Source organism: Pteronotus mesoamericanus, unplaced genomic scaffold (genome assembly GCF_021234165.1).
Source record: "Pteronotus mesoamericanus isolate MK-2021 breed Mesoamerican mustached bat unplaced genomic scaffold, CSHL_Meso_final contig_181, whole genome shotgun sequence".
NCBI lineage: Eukaryota > Metazoa > Chordata > Mammalia > Chiroptera > Mormoopidae > Pteronotus > Pteronotus mesoamericanus.
The window spans coordinates 12,446,087-12,464,317 of record NW_026555077.1 but is presented as its reverse complement, the minus strand read 5'-3'; the positions used below and the strand labels follow the sequence as shown (position 1 = coordinate 12,464,317).

General features: G+C 38.9%; 1 protein-coding gene across 1 annotated transcript in view; it reads right to left on the bottom strand.

Moving 5' to 3' along the window:
- CLCA1 (chloride channel accessory 1) overlaps positions 1 to 18,231 on the bottom strand; it is a 30,938-nt gene that overhangs the window by 11,544 nt on the left and 1,163 nt on the right. Inside the window, exons 2-7 of the mRNA XM_054566928.1 lie at positions 13,658 to 13,798; positions 13,341 to 13,488; positions 10,925 to 11,030; positions 5,640 to 5,817; positions 2,820 to 3,038; positions 2,036 to 2,263 (exon numbers count right to left, since the gene is read on the bottom strand). Of these exons, the coding sequence (XP_054422903.1) occupies positions 2,036 to 2,263; positions 2,820 to 3,038; positions 5,640 to 5,817; positions 10,925 to 11,030; positions 13,341 to 13,488; positions 13,658 to 13,798 (1,020 nt within the window). The remainder of the gene's footprint in view (positions 1 to 2,035; positions 2,264 to 2,819; positions 3,039 to 5,639; positions 5,818 to 10,924; positions 11,031 to 13,340; positions 13,489 to 13,657; positions 13,799 to 18,231) is intronic.

Here is an 18,231-nt window from a genome sequence, read left to right as displayed (position 1 = left end):
AGCTCTTCCCACCCCACATGAGGAACATTGAAATTCCAATTGTATCCCTTACGCTCCCTCGCCAAGCCAAGTGGAAAACGCGGAACCAGATCTCCTCTCCTCATCACCAGGCCATCTGGCATTAGTCATCTCCCTTAGGGTTTTGCACAGCAGGAGTTTAGGACCCATCCGTGATTTCACTGTCAGCTTCCCTCCCTCATTTGCTTCTTTAATCAAAGGTTGAATGGGTGGCAGAGCAAGAGAACCCAGATGCACACAGCACCTCGCAAAGGGGTTTTCCAGAGGATTGTGTACATAATAGAGACCATTTCCACGGAAGTGGCCTTCAAGGGGCAGAAGGGCAGACTGAATCTGAGGGAGTGTTTGAGTCCATTGTCCACATGGAGCTCAGTGTTTCTGCTGCTGCTTGGGAATCTGGAAAGGCCCGCTGATGTGCGGAGCCCACAACAGGCACAGGGCAGACCTGCCCGAGGCATGCTGGGATTCTGATACCTTAGACCCACCAGCCTCTTTTAGCTTCCTATTCTTTGTTTCATGGGCCAAGTAGCCTCTAAATAAATATAGAATATTGTATTCTGTGCTCAGATCAATTAAGCATCAGGTGCAATCAAGTAATTCAATTTTACTTATTGAAAACCTCCTGTACAAATGATATTGTGCCAGTAGCCTGGGAGGTAAAAAGACAAGCCTTACAGCTAAAGCAGTTTTGTCTGAGTGAAGCACATGATGGGAAAATAAGAGAGACGAGCCTAGAAGCCGTAAGCTTATATATATAAAATACATATATATTTATGTATAAATTTGAAATAGAAAGGTCATAGGATTCAGAAAGGGATAGTCTAAACAGTTAAAAGGATCAAGAAAGAAGTCAAGAAGTAGGGGGTGTCAGTGAAGGTACTTTGGAGAATGAGGGTGGTTGGAGGTACACAGGACGGAGGAGGAGCCTGGCAAAGATGCTGAACCTCTGAAGGCCAGGTGATCTAACTTGCTTAAACATAGGACACCTGAAAGGCCCTGGTACTTAAGCCTGGAAAGGTAGGTAAGGGCTATATTATGAAGGCCCCAAATACTAGATAGAGAGTATCAATACTTAATTGTATTGAAAATGGCAAGACATTGATATCTAAGTATAGGGATGACATGATTGGATGGTCAGATGGGATCTTTGGATATACTCCCAGTATAATTACAGTTACAGTTCCTAAGGCCTCCTGCTTCAATAAATAAACCATTTGCTTCCTCAAAGGGAGGTCCTTCTATACCCAGAGATTTGGAGTGTTAAGTTTCCTCAAAGTTTAACTATAACTCAGAGCTCATTTTTTTCTTAGACAAGAAACTCTTTTATATCCCTAGGTACTTTCCTTCATAGCTCTGGTTATAGATTATGAGTATACACTTATTTGTGTGACTATATGATTAAAGTACAATATCTCCCCAATTAAAATAAGAAGATTATGAACTCTGGGACAGGAGGTATGACCCTCATGGTATTTTCTTTTCTTTTTTTTTTTTATCCTCACCAGAGGACATTTTTCATTGCTTTTGGAGACAGGGAGAGGGAGGGAGACAGAGAGAGAGAGATACCTCGATGCGAGAAAGAAACATGGATTGGCTGGCTTCTCACAGGTGCCCTGACCAGGGTACGCGCCCCCACCAAGGTTCATGCTCCAATCAGGGATTGAACCCACAATGGGTGTGTGTCCTGACTCTGAATTGAACCCTCTACCTTCCGGTCTACTGAACGATGCTCCAACCAACTGAGCCTCATCAGCCAGGGTTTAATACCCAACACAGTGCCTCACAGGTAAAAGACACACATGAGCATAAATACACTGATAGAGAAAGGCACAAACACATAAATGAATTAACAATAGCTTTGGGGGGCCCTCTGTCTTTGTATCATTTGAACTATTGCTCTACCCTTCTTGTCTAATTCAGCTAGACACTAGGCAATGTATGGAAATGCTGGAGAGGGGGAATTTCTTAAACATAAATTGTAAACATTGGCAAACTACAGTAGGGGAACTTGTCTCACAGTAAATGCTGCTCGAAGTCCGCTGCAGATGGATGTTCCTCCTGCGGCCACCGTGGGTAACTTTCTGATAAGTTCATCCCTTTCTGTGCCACCGTTGATCTGTGTGAGTTCACTTTGTACATAGGCAGTGCTGTCAAATATCACCATCCCAACCCAGGACCCTTGCTCAACCGTCTGCAGCAGGAAAAGTTTGCCTGCTTGATTCATTCGTTTAAGGCGGTCACCAATCTGAACAAAGAAGCAGAAGAAAAGCAGTCAGGCTGTGTTTAGATGGTCAGACCAATAACAGAACAGGCTGGACGGAATTTGGAAGCGGTGGTCTCAGCACAGAGTGAATGGCAACAAGCTTACTCAAGGTGTATCCTTCTATGGGAGAAGTTTTCTTCTTTATTTTTAGTGGTATTTTGGAGTCAAATTTTAGGGCTTTTATAAAAATAGCCCTAAACGATAAAGCTAGAGCAGGCTTTAGTTCAATATTGTTTCAATGCTTTAGTAATAGCTCTATAAACCTACATATTGCCAGTAAAACATGAATGTTCAGGCTGTGTAATTCACCAGATCTTTGCTCATAAACTGAAAGCTAATTTAATCTGGCAAATGAGACGACGCTGAGTGTTTGCTGAATAAAGTGGCGGTAGGCATTTCTAATGGCAGTGTTAGTGTTGTAACTAATGTCTGACTCTCTGGGCTGTGTTTATTCCCAGGAGTTCCAAGTTGTGGCCTAGATTATATTGTATGCAAATGTGAGATCTGCATCCAGAAGGCCAAGGCTCATTGCACGTACCGACATGCTTCCAGACTTATCAAGGACTAAGCACACAATTCTTTGTCCGATCTGCAGCAGTGAGAAGGTGGGTGTGGGTGGCTGTGTCCTCATTGGACTCGTTTTCTTAAAGTCCTCAGAATCGCGAATCACTTCCCATGTGCTTCGGAGATTGCACTTTTGGTTTTGCTCGTTTGGGGCTTCTTTATTGTGGTTTTTTTCTGTGCAGAATTCGACCACCTGAAATTGTCAATAAAATGATATAGATAATGGTAAACTACTGGTTAAAAATCTGTAATAATTGGATTAATTTAAAATGTGTTACTCCCTTGCCTTCCTCTCTAGTCGGCCTTGCTAATCCATAATCTTAGCTCAATCCCACAATCACTGCAGAGCCCTGCTGGAGACAAATCAGAGTCATAATCCAGAATTTCTATGTCAAAACATGTTTCAACCTTGTTGAAACCTTAGGGCTCCACAGCAACCATTTACCTTCTTTTGGCTTCCTTCCTACTTCTCAATAATGCCATTTTGAGCCATCACCACTATCTTCAAGACACCTGCATCTCAACATGTCTCTCCTGGTACACTCTTCTCTCTCCAGCCTTTCACTCCCCACTCACTTCCTTACTTCCCAGTCACTTACCAACACCTTGCATTCCAACTTTCAATACCCAACATTCCAGCTTTCTCCAAAATCTGGCTGGGTGTCCCACAGCCTCCTCAAACTTCACATGTTCCTAAAGGAACTCGTTACTTTTCTGCCAACTCTGCTCCTCCTCCTCATGAATTTCTAGCCTGACATCACCACTATCTACCCAGTCACCTAACGCAGGAAACTAGGAGCTTCCCTACCTTCTTCCCTCTACAAAATAACCAATATCAGTACATTTCACTGTCTTTCTGGTTCATATCTTTTCTCCTTCTCCAACGGACTCTCCATCATCCAAGCCCTCATGGTCCCTCCTGACTGTTGTAGCCTCCTCTCTGACTCTCCCATCTTCCTCCCCCTCCAACGGGTCCACTCCACAGCTGCCAGAGGCATCTTCCTTCTCACTACTGTATTTAAGACCCTATGGCGGCCGATCTTGATTGGTCTCACAATACAATCTGTACTACTTGGCATAGCAAACAGCAGTCTCTATAGTAGGCGTTCTTGCTTCACTGCCCATCCTCACTCTGGCTGTGCATTCCAAGTCTTTGGTTTCCCCCACTGTAGCTTTGCCAGACTGTTTTATGCCTCTGTGAGGCGACTTGGCTCACGATTTTCATTTTGTCAAGGAGATCCTCTTCTTCCGTCTTCTGCATTGTGAACTTTACCTTCACATTTCAGCCAAAAGTTCATTTTCAAAATATTTTCTCATTATTTACCTTGCCCCCAAAGAATTTCCACTCAACCCTGTGGCTTCACAGTACCTGTAGTTACTTCAGTAAGACCCTTTTAACACTGTAGTGCACTTATTGGGCTGTAAATCCATCTATGGCAAAAATCTGTCTCATTAAATTTTGCTTCCTCTAAACCTAGTCTTGCGTCTGACACATAATAAAAGCTCAATATAAGTTTGTTGTTGTTTTTTGAGTAACCTTAACCAATCTGCACATCAGTTTTTTAATTTACAAAATAGCAAGTTACTATGCAACAATTACATAAAAACATATGCTATAGGGCCAATGCTAACACAGCCAATAAATGATAGTTTTTTCCCCCTTCGTTAAGCATTTATATCCCTAGCATTTGGGAGATTTAAAAAGGAGGCATAACAAACAAAGTATGCTTAATCTAGGTCCTCCTGTCAGTGATTTTACAGTATTATCATTCAATTAAAAATTTAAAATATCTAGGATTCTATAATTTAGAAAATAATCATTAGCTGTAATACACTTTTTTCTTTGCATTTTTCAGATCATTTTGGTAGGGCTTCTATGTTATGTCCACTTTCTAGCAAGGGAATCTGAAAAGCTTTTGTGTAAAATCCCAGGCAGAGGTTCTCAAACTTCACCGTGCATCAACTGTGTGATTAATTTAAAACATATAATCTGGAAGCCTCTTGGAAATTTCTGAAAAAGTCTGGAAGTGGATTGCAAAGTCAGTCTGAAGGATGGGCTTGGGAACCACAGCCGTCTTAGCACTTGCGCCACATTGTTATTGACAGGCCCTTGCAAGTTACTCCACCCCCTACTCCAAAAAGAAAACATTATTTCACACAAGAGGCTGAAAGATACGGGGCATCCTCACTAAAGTCAGTTAATTTATGCATTAATCTTAGTTTGTGCAAATCCACTGATGTATATATTTAGCATTAATAGTGATAATTTATCAAGTTTATCTTATGGCCAGTTGGTCATCAGAAAACCATTAAGAAATGTTTTAAAACTATTTAAAGCTATTAAGACTATGTCACAAACTCCCTAAGGGCACTGGCATTCTTACAAAGATAGAAAATTTCACTTAACAAACACATGTAAATATGCAGGCTGAAGGAGATCTCTGAAAATTAAATTAAAGGCTACTTAATCATGTCCTTATTAACTAATTAAAAGAAGCACCTGATCCCTGTGGGGAAATTTCTTATTTAACTAAGAAATTTTTGCTTGTCTGCCTTTAAGGATATTTGAAGAAATTCTAAGCACTTAAACTAAAAGTTAGTGGGAGGAAGAAGCAAGAATGGGCTTAAAGAAGGTGGAAGGGGAAGGTAGGACTTTGTCCCCGATTTGTTCTCCCTGCTTGTCTCACAGAGAATCAGTGCTCAGTGATGATTTCCTAAAATTTGATCCTCCCCTACAGCATCTGGAATAAAATCTTAAAGTCATAAATGTTAAGAAAAAAAAAATGATACTTACAGAATTAATACTTTGTGAAAACATTATGGAAGACTTCTCTCTCTGGTAGGTATCAGGTATAAACTCACATCCTTCTTCATACAGCCCTGTTACTCTGTCAAATTTGCATTCTCTGGTGAAACAACTGCCTCCTTGACACTTCTGTACTTTAGATTTACCAGTAATAGCTTTTGAACATCTGAAAATATATTGAGTTTGGATATTTAAGTGATGTAATCATTTCAAAAGGCTAGACCCTGTGTCTGAGTTCTTCAGATGACCTTGTCCGTGAATGATTTCCTCTCATTGTTCAAGAAACAAATACATCCTTAAATAGAAAAATTGTTTAATTCTCATCAGAGTCATTTCTGTTTGCCAGAAAGTATCTGAGGGGGCCCCCAAAATGGTATTAAAATTTGTTTCTCTGCAGCACAAAAGCTAAGTTGTTTATGGTGGTTGTTAGGATTATCAGGGATCAAAGTTCCAAGGCACCTCCTAATCTAGTCTCCTCATTCCTGGAAAATCAAGAGGCCCCTTTTGTTTCCCTCAAAAGACTTGCTGACATTTCCTGCATTTTCCCAATTAATTTATGTCATACAGTTTTTACATAGTTCTTGTATTTTCATAGGTATTTTAGATTTTTTCTTTATATTATACACTTATGAGTGTTGTTGCTATTACAAATGGAATGTTTTTCCTGACATATTATTTTTTAGTATATAAACAATATACAAAGAGTATAGAAAATTTGGAAAATTACAAAAAAGTATAAAGAAGAAAAGAAAAAAAAATCATGTCCCACAATCAGAAATAAATTACCATCAACATGTTAAAGGATTTCCTTCTCTATGTATCAGCATAACATGGCACATGTAGCTTTATGTCATGCTTTTAAAAAACTTAGTATGTTAATATAATTAAAATTTTAATACATTATTGTAATTTATAGTATTCTTTCAAAATGTGATTTTAGTAATTGCATGTTTTCATACTATAAAATAAATTTAGCTTAATTTATTTAATTTGATTCCTCCCCAACTTGTCAGTACTAAAAATGAAATTTCAGCCCTGGCTGGTGTGGGTCAGCGGATTGAATGCCAGCAACTGATTAATGCTTTTCTCACACATGGAGGTTTCATTCCCTCTCTTTCTCTCTCCCTTCCCCTCTAAAAAATAAATAAATAAAATTTTAAAACATCAATGAATAAATAAAATTTCACATAAAATTTTGACTCCATTTCCAAGTTTGGTACATGATTGGTTCCCAGATCATATCCAAAAGTTTGAATATTTTATATATTGCTGATACAGCTTATTCTGTCATTTCCCTTAAAATGGATTTTTAAATGTGAAATTACTGGATCAAGAAATAGGAATTTTTTTAGAGATTTGATATGTGTCACCGAATTGCTTTCCAGAGTCATGCCAATGATGTCTCTAACAACCTTGGGTGGGAGGGAGCTCTCACCCCCTGCGACTAACTTACCAGGTAATAAATGATCCCCATCTTCATCCAAGTTGCATCACTGTGATGACTAGTAAGTCTGGATGTTCTTATGTTTATTGGCCATTTTTATTCCTTCTCTTGTGAATTATTTATTCTTCTCCTGTGTCTATTTCTCTATAATGACGTTATTGTTTTCCTACTGGTTTTCAAAAGTTCTTCATGTATTACAATACTATGCTTTTTTTTTAAATTTTATTTTAATTTATTTTTTCAATACATTTGTCTCTGCCTACCCCCCACCACTTTCCCTTGCCCCCTCCCTCCTTCCCTCCCTCAGCTCTTCCCCTTTCGTTTTGTCCATGAGTCCTTGCTATCTGTTCCTTGACTTTCCCCTTCCCTTCCTTTTCCCCGCCCCGCCCCCCCTTCCCTCTTGTCTCTGTTGATTTCTTTTCCTTTCAGTGTTGCTGGTTTTATTTTCCTTGCATCTTTGTATTGTTGGTTAGGTTCCACTTATAGGTGAGATCATGTGGTATTTGTCTTTCGCCCCCTGGCTTATTTCACCCTAAGAATACCAAAACGCCAATACAAAAGCACCTATGCACCCCAATGTTCATAGCAGCACAATTTACAATAGCCAAGTGTTGGAAGCAACCTAAATGCCCACCAGTAGATGATTGGATCAAAAAGTTATGGTACATATATACAATGGAATACTACGCAGCAGAAAGAAAAAAAGAACTACAATACTAAGCTTTTAAAAAACCTGTTTTTTAAATTTTTGCAAATAAATTTTTCTAATTTTCACTTTTTTATTTAGTTTATGTTTGATTTGTGTGCAGCAAAATTTTAGATTAATATGTAGCTAAATTTATTCTTTTAGTTATATCTTTTTATAATTCTTGAATGCATAGAAAGGCCACCATATAAGAGTGTGATTCTTATTAATATTCTACTAGTTGTCATTATGATTTTGATATTTATATGTAATGAGTCTATCCAACTGGAACAAGATCTGATAATATTTTTCCCACTTACAACTAAAAATTGTCTTGATATCTTAAGAAATCCTGTTTTTCTTCATAGCTCTGTAATTCTGACTGTATTAAATAGTAAATGACTATATAAATAGTAAATTATTATATAAATAGTTCATGTTGTGTTACTTAATATAGATAAATTGTGTATACTTAAAATTCAGTAATTAAAAGGTCCTTTTATTACTATTCTTTTTCAAAAGTGTTCATTGCTGCTATCTATTGGATGAATTGGGATTTTAAAAATGAGGTAAGAATGAATACACTTTTGACTAGAGTTTTATGAAACCTAAATATATATTTGGGTTGAATTTAAATCTTTCATGAATTGAAAATTGTTCAGTTTATATTGATTTTCTTTTAAATCCTTTAGAAGGATTTTATAGTTTTCTTCAAATATGACATCTACCTTTCTTAGGGTTTTATACTTCATTGTACCCTTAATTGCTACCTTGAATGGAGTATTCTTTCCATTATATTTTTAAACTGGTTATTGTTAATATTTGGGAAGGCAATCTGAATATTCATGTTGTATCTGGTTACCTTATTGGCTTCCCCTGTCAATGTTAATTTCCATTTATTCCCTTGGGTTGTCTAAGTAGACCACATATCATATGCGTAAAAGCAATTTTTTCTCTTCCTTTCTAATAGCCCCCCTAATTTTTTCACCTGCCCAGTCTCATGTGCTATGGCATTGGCTACAACTTTCTAAACAAGGTTGGATAACTGTGCTAATCGTCGCCATCTTTATGTTATTCCTGGACATGTCTCTAGTATTTTCCTATTAAATATGATATAGGTTCTTGGCTTTCATTTAATGTTCTGTATCATATTAAGGAAGTAACCCTGTATTGTGGGCAATACTACCATTTTGTGATTGCTTCTGGACCTTAAAAAATTAAGTTGGAAGATAATAAGCAATAAATTATTACTATATTATAAGAAAACTTCATTTTAAGAGGATACGGTAATTAGCCACATTTACTAATGTTATCTGTGGAAAGAAGAACATGCTATATATGCAGATATTTCTAGAATATCTCTAGAAAGGAACATGTATTTATTAGCTTTTCTCTTGAGGGGATATAGTGTCCAACTATACAGAAGCTTAGAAAAGAGAAGGGGAAAAGGTAAATGCCATGTGTGGTATGGCATCCATTGGCTGAGATTTGAGAGGTCAGTCCAATGTACGATCACATTAGGGAAGTGACCCTGGGCTGTGGATTATATAGTGCAGAGGGAGCAGCTAAAGGAATCTGGAACACGATGTACACATGGCTCTAGGAGGCACTTAGTGTTTGCTTGTGTCTGTTACAACAATGAGGGGAATAAAATGGAAATGGTCCATGTTGACAGTTTGAATGCAATGAAGAAAGGGAAAAGTGGAGAGCAGTAATGTCCCTGTGGGAGAGACGGGAAGCCAAGGCTGAGCTCTAAGCCCAGTACAGCTCCTCTTGGAAACAAGTACCAAATCAAGAGTAACCAAGCCAAAGCTGAGCACATCTTAAGGAGCCATTAGGCAAGCAGACCTGAAAGCAGAAGTGGAGAGGGGAGTTGTACCAACTCCTAGTCTTTAATAACAGGCTGTTTTCTTTCTTTATTTTTAAAAATTAAATCCCAAATCACCATTTCAAAAGAACTTACATACCCTTATGTTCACAGCAGAAGTACTTAAAATAGCCAAGTGCTGGAAGCAGCTTAAGTGCCCATCAGCAGATGAATGGATCAAAAAACTGTGGTTCATTTACACAATGGAATACTATGCAGCAGAAAGAAAGAAGGAGCTCCTACCCTTCACAGCAGCATGGATGGAAGTGGACACTATTATGCTAAGTGAAATAAACCAGTTGGTGAAAGACAAATAGCATATGATCTCACCTGTAAGAGGTGATTGTTTTCTAACTCAGGCATAAAGATGCAAGATTTTCAAATTCCTTCTGCAAATCTATTGGAATAATTATTTATTTTTCTTCTTGACTCAATATACCATATTAATTACTCACCTAATATTGCAGTATTTTTGAATTTCTGGAAGACATTTTACTTGACCTTAGTGTGTTTGTTATTCCCTTAATTCTGCCAGATGTAACTTGCTGTTCTTTTATTTAAAATCTTCTTAGAAAGCTATATCTACAGAATTCGTTTTCATGCCATCTGTCAGGTTTTAGTATCTGAATTGTGTGAACTGTTTAAAATAAATTGGGAAGTTCCGTCTCTTTTATGTCTGTACTAGAGCAGTTTATATTCACTGAAACTGTTGGTTGCAAGAACTCACCCATAAAAACATGACAGCCTAGGGTGCTTCCCAAGTGCTCAGTTTGCCTTCTACTGACATCGCATGGGGTTTAATTCAAACTGGGAGAAGTTTTCTGTCTTGTTTTAATATTTGGATTGTCCTTCAGGTAAGTTCCACAGTCTCTCTCAGGCCCATTCATGCTGACAAAGTCCACGCAGATACCATGCTGCCCTCAAGGCACTTGAAGGGCCCCATTAGTTTTGTTTATATCACTGATTCAGACACAGGAAGATGGAGCCACTTAACCTAGCGCCTGTGGGTTTCTCATAGGTTCCCCCCCCACCCCCCCCCCCCCACACACGGACACATGCACAGGCAAATCGTTTGTGACTTCAAAGTAGAGAATTCATCTAACTGAAGTGTTTGCAAGCTAAGCAAAAGTGGTAGTTTTGTGGAAATCTGAAACAGGAGGCATGAAGAGAAAATGGAAGAAAACAAGGCAAAAGACTGACATTTTAAAAGTGACCAAGAAAACAATCAGTTGTGACTTAAAATAGTTTGGGAAAATGTTGGGTCAAAATATCCATACCTTACTGCTTCCTTTTTTCCCTTAGATAAGTAGAATTTCTGTTTATTATTGTACTCGTTAAATACTCCCCATCGTAGATGAGCCCATTCATGGACAAATACCCTTCCTGTAAGAAAATACATTAAACACTTGGTTACAGTAAAAACGGTAAAATTACTTTCTCACACTGAGAGAAAGTAGTTTTTATGAACCTTTATTATGCTTTGCTATGTTAATTTTTTAAAGTTTTCATTTTTAAAAGAAAGATTAATATGCCAACTGCACATTTCTGAAAAATACAACTACTTATTTTGGCTCGCCAAATGCTAATTAGGCACATCGCAAGTGCTAGGAAGTTATTTATGCAAACGGTGAAACAACTGACCTGTCTTCACGTGGCTTGCAATCCAGTGGATGACGCACACAGATAACTAAACCCTGACTGCTGCAAGTGTGGTCACAGGGAGGTCAGCGCATGCTGCTGCGGCAGCTGGAGACATTGATAGGGCAGCCAGGGCAGCATCCCCAATGGCTCATAACTGATTAATCCTCAAGGCCTGCCTACTCCACCTCCGCTCAGTCCTTATCTTTCCAGTCTTATTGCCACTTACTCCCAGTTTACTGCAACAGCCACCCAGCTGCCCTCCATGTCTCCAGTCTTCAATGGCTTCCCTATGGTGTTCAGGATTAAGTCTAGCTCCTTAATATGGTGTACAAGGTCCCTGATGGTCCAGGCCATGTTCCTCTTGGCAGCCATGTTTCTCACTGTTCTCCACCTACTTCCAAAACTATAATCACAGTGAATTTCTGAACTCTTTTTATTTTCTAGAGCCACACCAGGCTCTTTCTCATCTCTGGTCCTTTCTGCGTATTTTTCCTCTGCTTGGGATACTCCTTCTCTATCTCTGACTAGATCATTGATTCTCTTCTTTCAAACTCAAGCTTGTACCCACCGAGAAGCCTTCTCTGACATCCCTCGACCAGGCTAGGTAACCCTCCTTTACAATTACATTCTATTATTGCACTTAGGTTATAATTGCTGCTTACTCGCCAGTCTCCCACATTAAACACTCATCTCCGTGAGGACAGGCATCATGACTTCTGCATCGTCATGTCTGGGCACGTAGTGCGTAGAACTTAACAGGCACTCAGTGAGTATTTGTTAAATTTAGATGTATTAGAGACTTTTATACAGTTCGGTTTTTCAGGAATGTAAATTCCTAGGTGGGCTGAATTTGGAGCACTAGGTGAGAGGTACAGCTGAGGAGAGTTAGTGTCTCCCACTAAGGACTTGGACTTCACTCTGTAGGTGCTGGGGAACAATGGATGGCCTCTGAAAGATGAGGGAATAGTGTGAGGGAGCAGAAGCAGAGTCACAGCACAGAAAGGAGAGATCGTAAAGGAATGATGTTGTATGGGGTGACTCTGATGGCTGGAGTGGGCTCAAGAGTGAGATGGGGCAGTTGGGTAAATCAATTCAACATGTATTTATTGAGCCACACATCAGGAATTTTCTGTTCCTGTTACGGAGTGAAATAAAGTGTTGTAGAAGCACAAGGAGCCATGTCTGGCCCTTCTTTCTGGTACAGTCTGTAAGTGGTTTAGTGAAGGTGGGGTAAAGCGTGGAGGTACCAGGGCTCTTTTGTTTAAATGAAAAAAATCAAGCTAGTTTTAATATTTTCAAGATAATAGAGATAAGTAATACTAGTTATTATTAACCTAATTAGCTAATAGTAATTGCATTTGATTATGCCCAGAAAATACATATTATATATACTCTATTGCTTGTTTCTTTTAATAGTTTCTCCAAAGATTGTTCTATATAGCTCATATGGGAATGATAGTTTATTTTGTGAAGGAAAATTGGATTTTTTTCTGTAGTTACTGTTTTTTGAGAGCTGAACTGCAAGGAAATTCTCTTTGCTACTCAAAGTGTGGTCACAGTCAAGCAGTATCAGCATTACCTGGGAGCTTGTTAAAAAGGCAGATTCTGAATCAGGATCTGATTGTTAACGACCGCCATTTACAATTTGATTGCATGGGAAGGTCTGAGAACACTGTGAGTCTGCACCATCTGGAGGCTATTATGTGAATTGCAGGCAGCCGGTATAATTTTGAATGCAAGAAGTCTCCTTAACACGTCGGTAGAAACCTAACAGTACTTCAACAAACTATCTTACGGTTCTTTTATGATACTAATAATTTTTAAAAATTAAAAACACTTAACTTACACATTTATGCAGAATATGAAAAAAATTAAATTTCTAACTGAAATGCACTATTCTGAACCCTTGTTTTAAGTGAAAATGTATGCTGTCAGTTAATTTGGCTTATATGTGGTTACTCAGAAAGATAATGCTATTTTGATATACTTTGAATATAAAATTATTAAGTGATGAGAAGCATAGTAGAATGTTTGTTTCATCTCTGCCCATACCTTGTGGTCCATACTGACGCAACTTCTTTCCTACTATGAAGTCAGGGGTGAAATGAATCTTTTCCCCCTTCTCTCCACAATTTCCCATCTGTTCAGTATAAGGCTCATCATTACCTGGAGGATTAGGTGTAGCAACTAGAACATCAGCCTGAAATTTAAGGAAAAATTTTTATCGTTACAAAATTTCATCATATGAATTGACCTTATTCATACTGTATTATTTTGAAACAACTTTATTTAATTCTAGAATATTCTGATGAAAAATATCTATATCAGAGAAGGAAACTGAATTTGAAAACAGAACATGATATTCTCACATTTTTGTAGGTCTCGAGTTTTGGTCTCACATACTCCGGTTTTGTCGTCCATTGTTCAGGAATCAAAATGGCAACACTTTTGAAATAGAACCTTTTTCCTGTAGCTTCAAACAGATATGGAGATGCCTGTGTCACCATGTTCTGGAAAAAAAAGAAAACACAAGTAGCAAGCATAATTATGATTGCAGACTACATTACCAATCATTCAAATTCACATCTGTATTTCACATTAGAAAAAAGTAGTTGGTAAAGACCAGTTATTTATCAAGATCAGAAGGGAGATGTAGAAACACCTTTGTAAAATAATAGTAGTTAACTTTTTTGGAGCACTTAACACATGGTCTGCGTCCCAATGGAACGATTGACAACGCAGACTTTGGAGGTTGACCCTAATCCTGGCTCCAGCACTCACTGTGGGTCATCCGGCAATTTCCTTATGCCTTCCAGATTCTGAGTCACCCCATTTATAAAATGAAAAATAATATAGTGACTAGCTCCTAAGATGAGGATCAAATGAAGTCAAGAAAGCACTTGGAACCATATTTTCTTAGCACAAATGTTTATAAAATGTTATATATTGGTGTCATCTTATTCGATCCTTTGAGGGTCAATAAAACCTTTAAGGGAGAACCTGAGAATTAGAGGGTGTAAGTCTCAACATCTCACACCAACTAATGCTGGAAAGAAATGCAAATTAAAGTGAATGTAACTGTGGTAATTTTGGGGGGCTAGCTAAATGTTATGCTAGTAAGTAATGATTGTTAGTGTAATACTAAGTGTCAAATATAAGGAAGTGGCAGGATTATATAATTTATTTTCAAAATACACCTAACTTTATTTCTCTAAAATGAAAGCTGTAGTGTTAAATTATAAATGACCCTGACATGCATATAAAGATAGTAAAGAGGATATTATAAGAGATTTATTATCGAAAAGGTCATTAAAGCTGTTAGGACTGAAAACCACTGCCCTCAAAAGTGCGTATAACTCTGACTGGTGTGGCTCAGTGGGTTGGGCATCATCTCGCAAAACGCCTCAGGTTTGAGTTCCCAGACAGGGCACAGGCCTGAGTTGTAGGCCAGGTACCCGCTTGGGGGCATGCAAGGGGAAACTATTCAATATTTCTCTGGCACATGGATGTTTCTCTCCCTCTTTCTCCCTCCCTTTCCCTCTCTCTAAAAACAAAAATAAAATCTTTAAAAAAAAATGAGTGTAGACCAAGGAAAAAGAAAGGCTAACGACTGAGACGTGGGAGCCACCATCATTTCGTGGTAGAAAGAGGGGGAGTCAGCCAAGGAGACTCAGAAGGAGCAGCTGATGCATTGGGGAGGAGAGCACAAGGCATGGAGTGAAGGTGTTTCAAGAAGTGAGCGATCATCAATGGCAAATGCTGCTGAGCAATCAAGAAAGGAAAAACAAACAACAAACGCTTATAGACACAGACAGCAGCATGATGGTTACCAGAAAGAAGGGGGGGCCTTGAGGACAGTAAAGGGTAAAGGGGATCAAATATATGGTGATGGAAGATGATTTGATTTTGGATGGTGGGCATGCAATGCAATATACAGACCGTATGTCATAGAAAAATGTACACTTGAAACCTAACTGATCTTATTAACCAATGTCACCCCAATAAATTTAATAAAAAAAAAGAAAGATAAGAATAAGAACTGATCATAGTATTTGGCAACTTGGGTGAGCCAACACATCCATTTGAGTGAATTCAAGAGAGCGGGAAGGGAGGAAGTGGAGGCGATGAATATAGACAACAGCTCAAGATGTTTTTCTGTAAATCCAAGGGGATGGAGATGCGATGCCATAGCAGAAGGAGTACTTCAGGGCAAGAGAGTTTTGTGTGTGTGTTATTTTAAATGGAAACTATTATAGCATATGCATATGCTGATGCTGGGGGCTGGGTCGGGGGCACTGATATTGCAAGAGAAAAAAGGGACCATTGCAGGAGAAAATTCCTTCCGGGAGCAGACCAGAGCGCCTAGACTCCAGCGCCTAGTGGGTTTGGCCTGAGGAGCAGAACCAGTTCATCTTTGTGTGGGGAAGCAGTACTTGCCCACTGATACAGGGGTGAATCCCTCCCTGCCACTTCCTAACAGGATAAACTCCAGGAATTTATTTGATCTCTCTGAACCTCAGTTTCCCTACTTTCAAATAGTAATAATGGTTGCCTTGCTAGTTTTGAACAAGTTCTTATAATGATTTGTATCTCCTTCTTCCAAAAGGCCATATTTTTATCAACCACTGGATGATTTTACATTGTATTATTTTTAAAATAAAAACACTGGGTCAAGGTCACCAAAAAAATTAAAAAGTTTAAAGCTTCCTATGTTAGACTATTATATTACAGTTTGACTAGTCAAATGTGAATTTTCAGTGTCTCCCAGGAGGAAAAATAAGCAGCATGAAATGCTCTTGTCTTCCCTGTTTTAACAGACACTTTAATAAGGGATATTTGCTTCGGCATTTGTTCCTGATTTTGAGAAGGCAACCTCATATCCAAATAGACATTTAAACTTCTGAGGCCTGGAGAGGTCGAGGATGACAGCTTTTAGGATCAGCTGGAAATCCCTCCAGGATGGGATGGTACATGGTTTCCCACTGGATTTCTGGCACCTGACATCATGTAAATGTTTTGTAAATATTTGTTGGATGAATTGACAAATGCATGCATGCATGCATGAATGAAATGGTTGTGATGAGTGGTAAACTGTCCAGGAGTGTCAAGACAGCAGTTTCTTGGACTTGCATGCATTGAGGAGGTCTCTGAGATACACTACTCCCATTGTGCATCTTTTGTGTGTGTGTCTGAGAGAGAGAGAGAGAGAGAGAGGGAGAGAGAGAAAGAGAGTGCGCGCTCACGCTTCATCCTCACTCTCACTTCCTCATTTTATGGAGTGTGCTCTCTCTGCTTCTGCCAGATACTGACATGGCAGGTGCAGTGGATGCAACTTGTAGGTGGAGAAATGTTGGGAAATGTCATGCAGAAGCAAGTATTTTGTTAATTGAATTTATTGTGGTTATATTGGTCAATAAAATTATATAAGTTTCAAATGTACAGTTCTAACCTCATCTCCCTCACTTCTGGTAATCATCCAACTGCTGTCTTGTTCTATGAGGGTTTTTTTTGGGGGGGGGCTTAATCCCTTCACCTACATCACCCAGCTCCTTAGTCCCCCTCCACTCTGACAACTGTCAGTCTGTTCTCTGTATCTATGAGCCTGTTTCTATTTTGTTTATTTTGTTCATTAGATTCCATATATAAGTGAAATCATACTGTATTTGTCTTCATCTGACTATCTTATTTCATTTAGCATAATACCCTGAACAGAAGCAAGTAATTAAGAGCTGACGTAAAGGCTTCTGTCCCCGCAAGGGCACCAGAGAGGGGAGTCTCTCCTCAGAAAACAGAGTGAGGGATGGCCAGGAAAGGCAGAAAGGCCCACAGTTAAGGTCCGTAACTCTGCAGATCTCGAACATCAGTAGGGAAAAACTCACTTTTATTAACTACTTTGTTAGGGACTCTGAACACACTATTGCCCCTAACTCTTTTATTTTATTTTTCAATTACAGCTTACATTCAATATTATTTTGTAGTAGTTTCAAGTGTATAGCATAATGATTAGACAATCATATACTTTACAATATGTGGAAACCAACTTATCTCACACCCAAATCATTTAAGATTCATACCAGAAAGCCAATTTAGTAATTGTAGTAAGAAATACATTTCTCAAGAGAAAACCCTCCAAAGAGTGAGGTAAAAGCTCTCTGAAAACTCTAAAGCACCATGTAAATATGAATGAATATTGTCATTAGAGATCAGGAATTTATGTTCTTCTGGCAGGTTCCTATCCCTCCAGCCAGAGACAGAAACATACTGGCTGCACTTTCCCTGCTCACTTTCTTTGTCTGTTGCTCCAGGTGGCGCTGGTTCCATTTCTAAGGGTAGAGGCAATCAATAGCTTACCCAAGCTGTCTGATTGTTGAGAGATTTCAAAACATATGAATTTCCCTTTTACCAGCGGCAGTAATATCTGACAGTCTTTGGGTTCAACAGATAAGCTCCCCCTACCCCCAACTACCACAGTTCTCCAGCCTCAAACTCCTCTTTAAGGTAGAGATGCTTCTCTGTCCAAACTCTATCTTTGGGGGCTTGGTTCTGCTTAGAGCAAGGAACATTGAGGGCAATCACTAGGACTCCTGTACTGTTAAACTTTTTTTTGTATCTTCACTGGAGGACGTGCTTATTGATTCTCAAGAGAGGGGAAGGGAGAGAGAGAGAGGGAGAGACATCATGTGAGAAACATTGATCAGTTGCCTCTCCTATGTGCCCCAACTAGGACTGCACCTGTAACTGGAATCGAACCTGCATGTGATTTGACCGGGAATTGACCCTGTGACCTTTTGACTTAGGGACGACACTCCAACCAACGGAGCCACACTGTCCAGGATAACACTATTAACTTATGACCTCACACTCAGGAACTCTGGCTTGGTTAAAAAGAATGAACCCTTTTCGTCTAGAAGGATTAAAAGGGGGAATTATGCCTACCATTAAT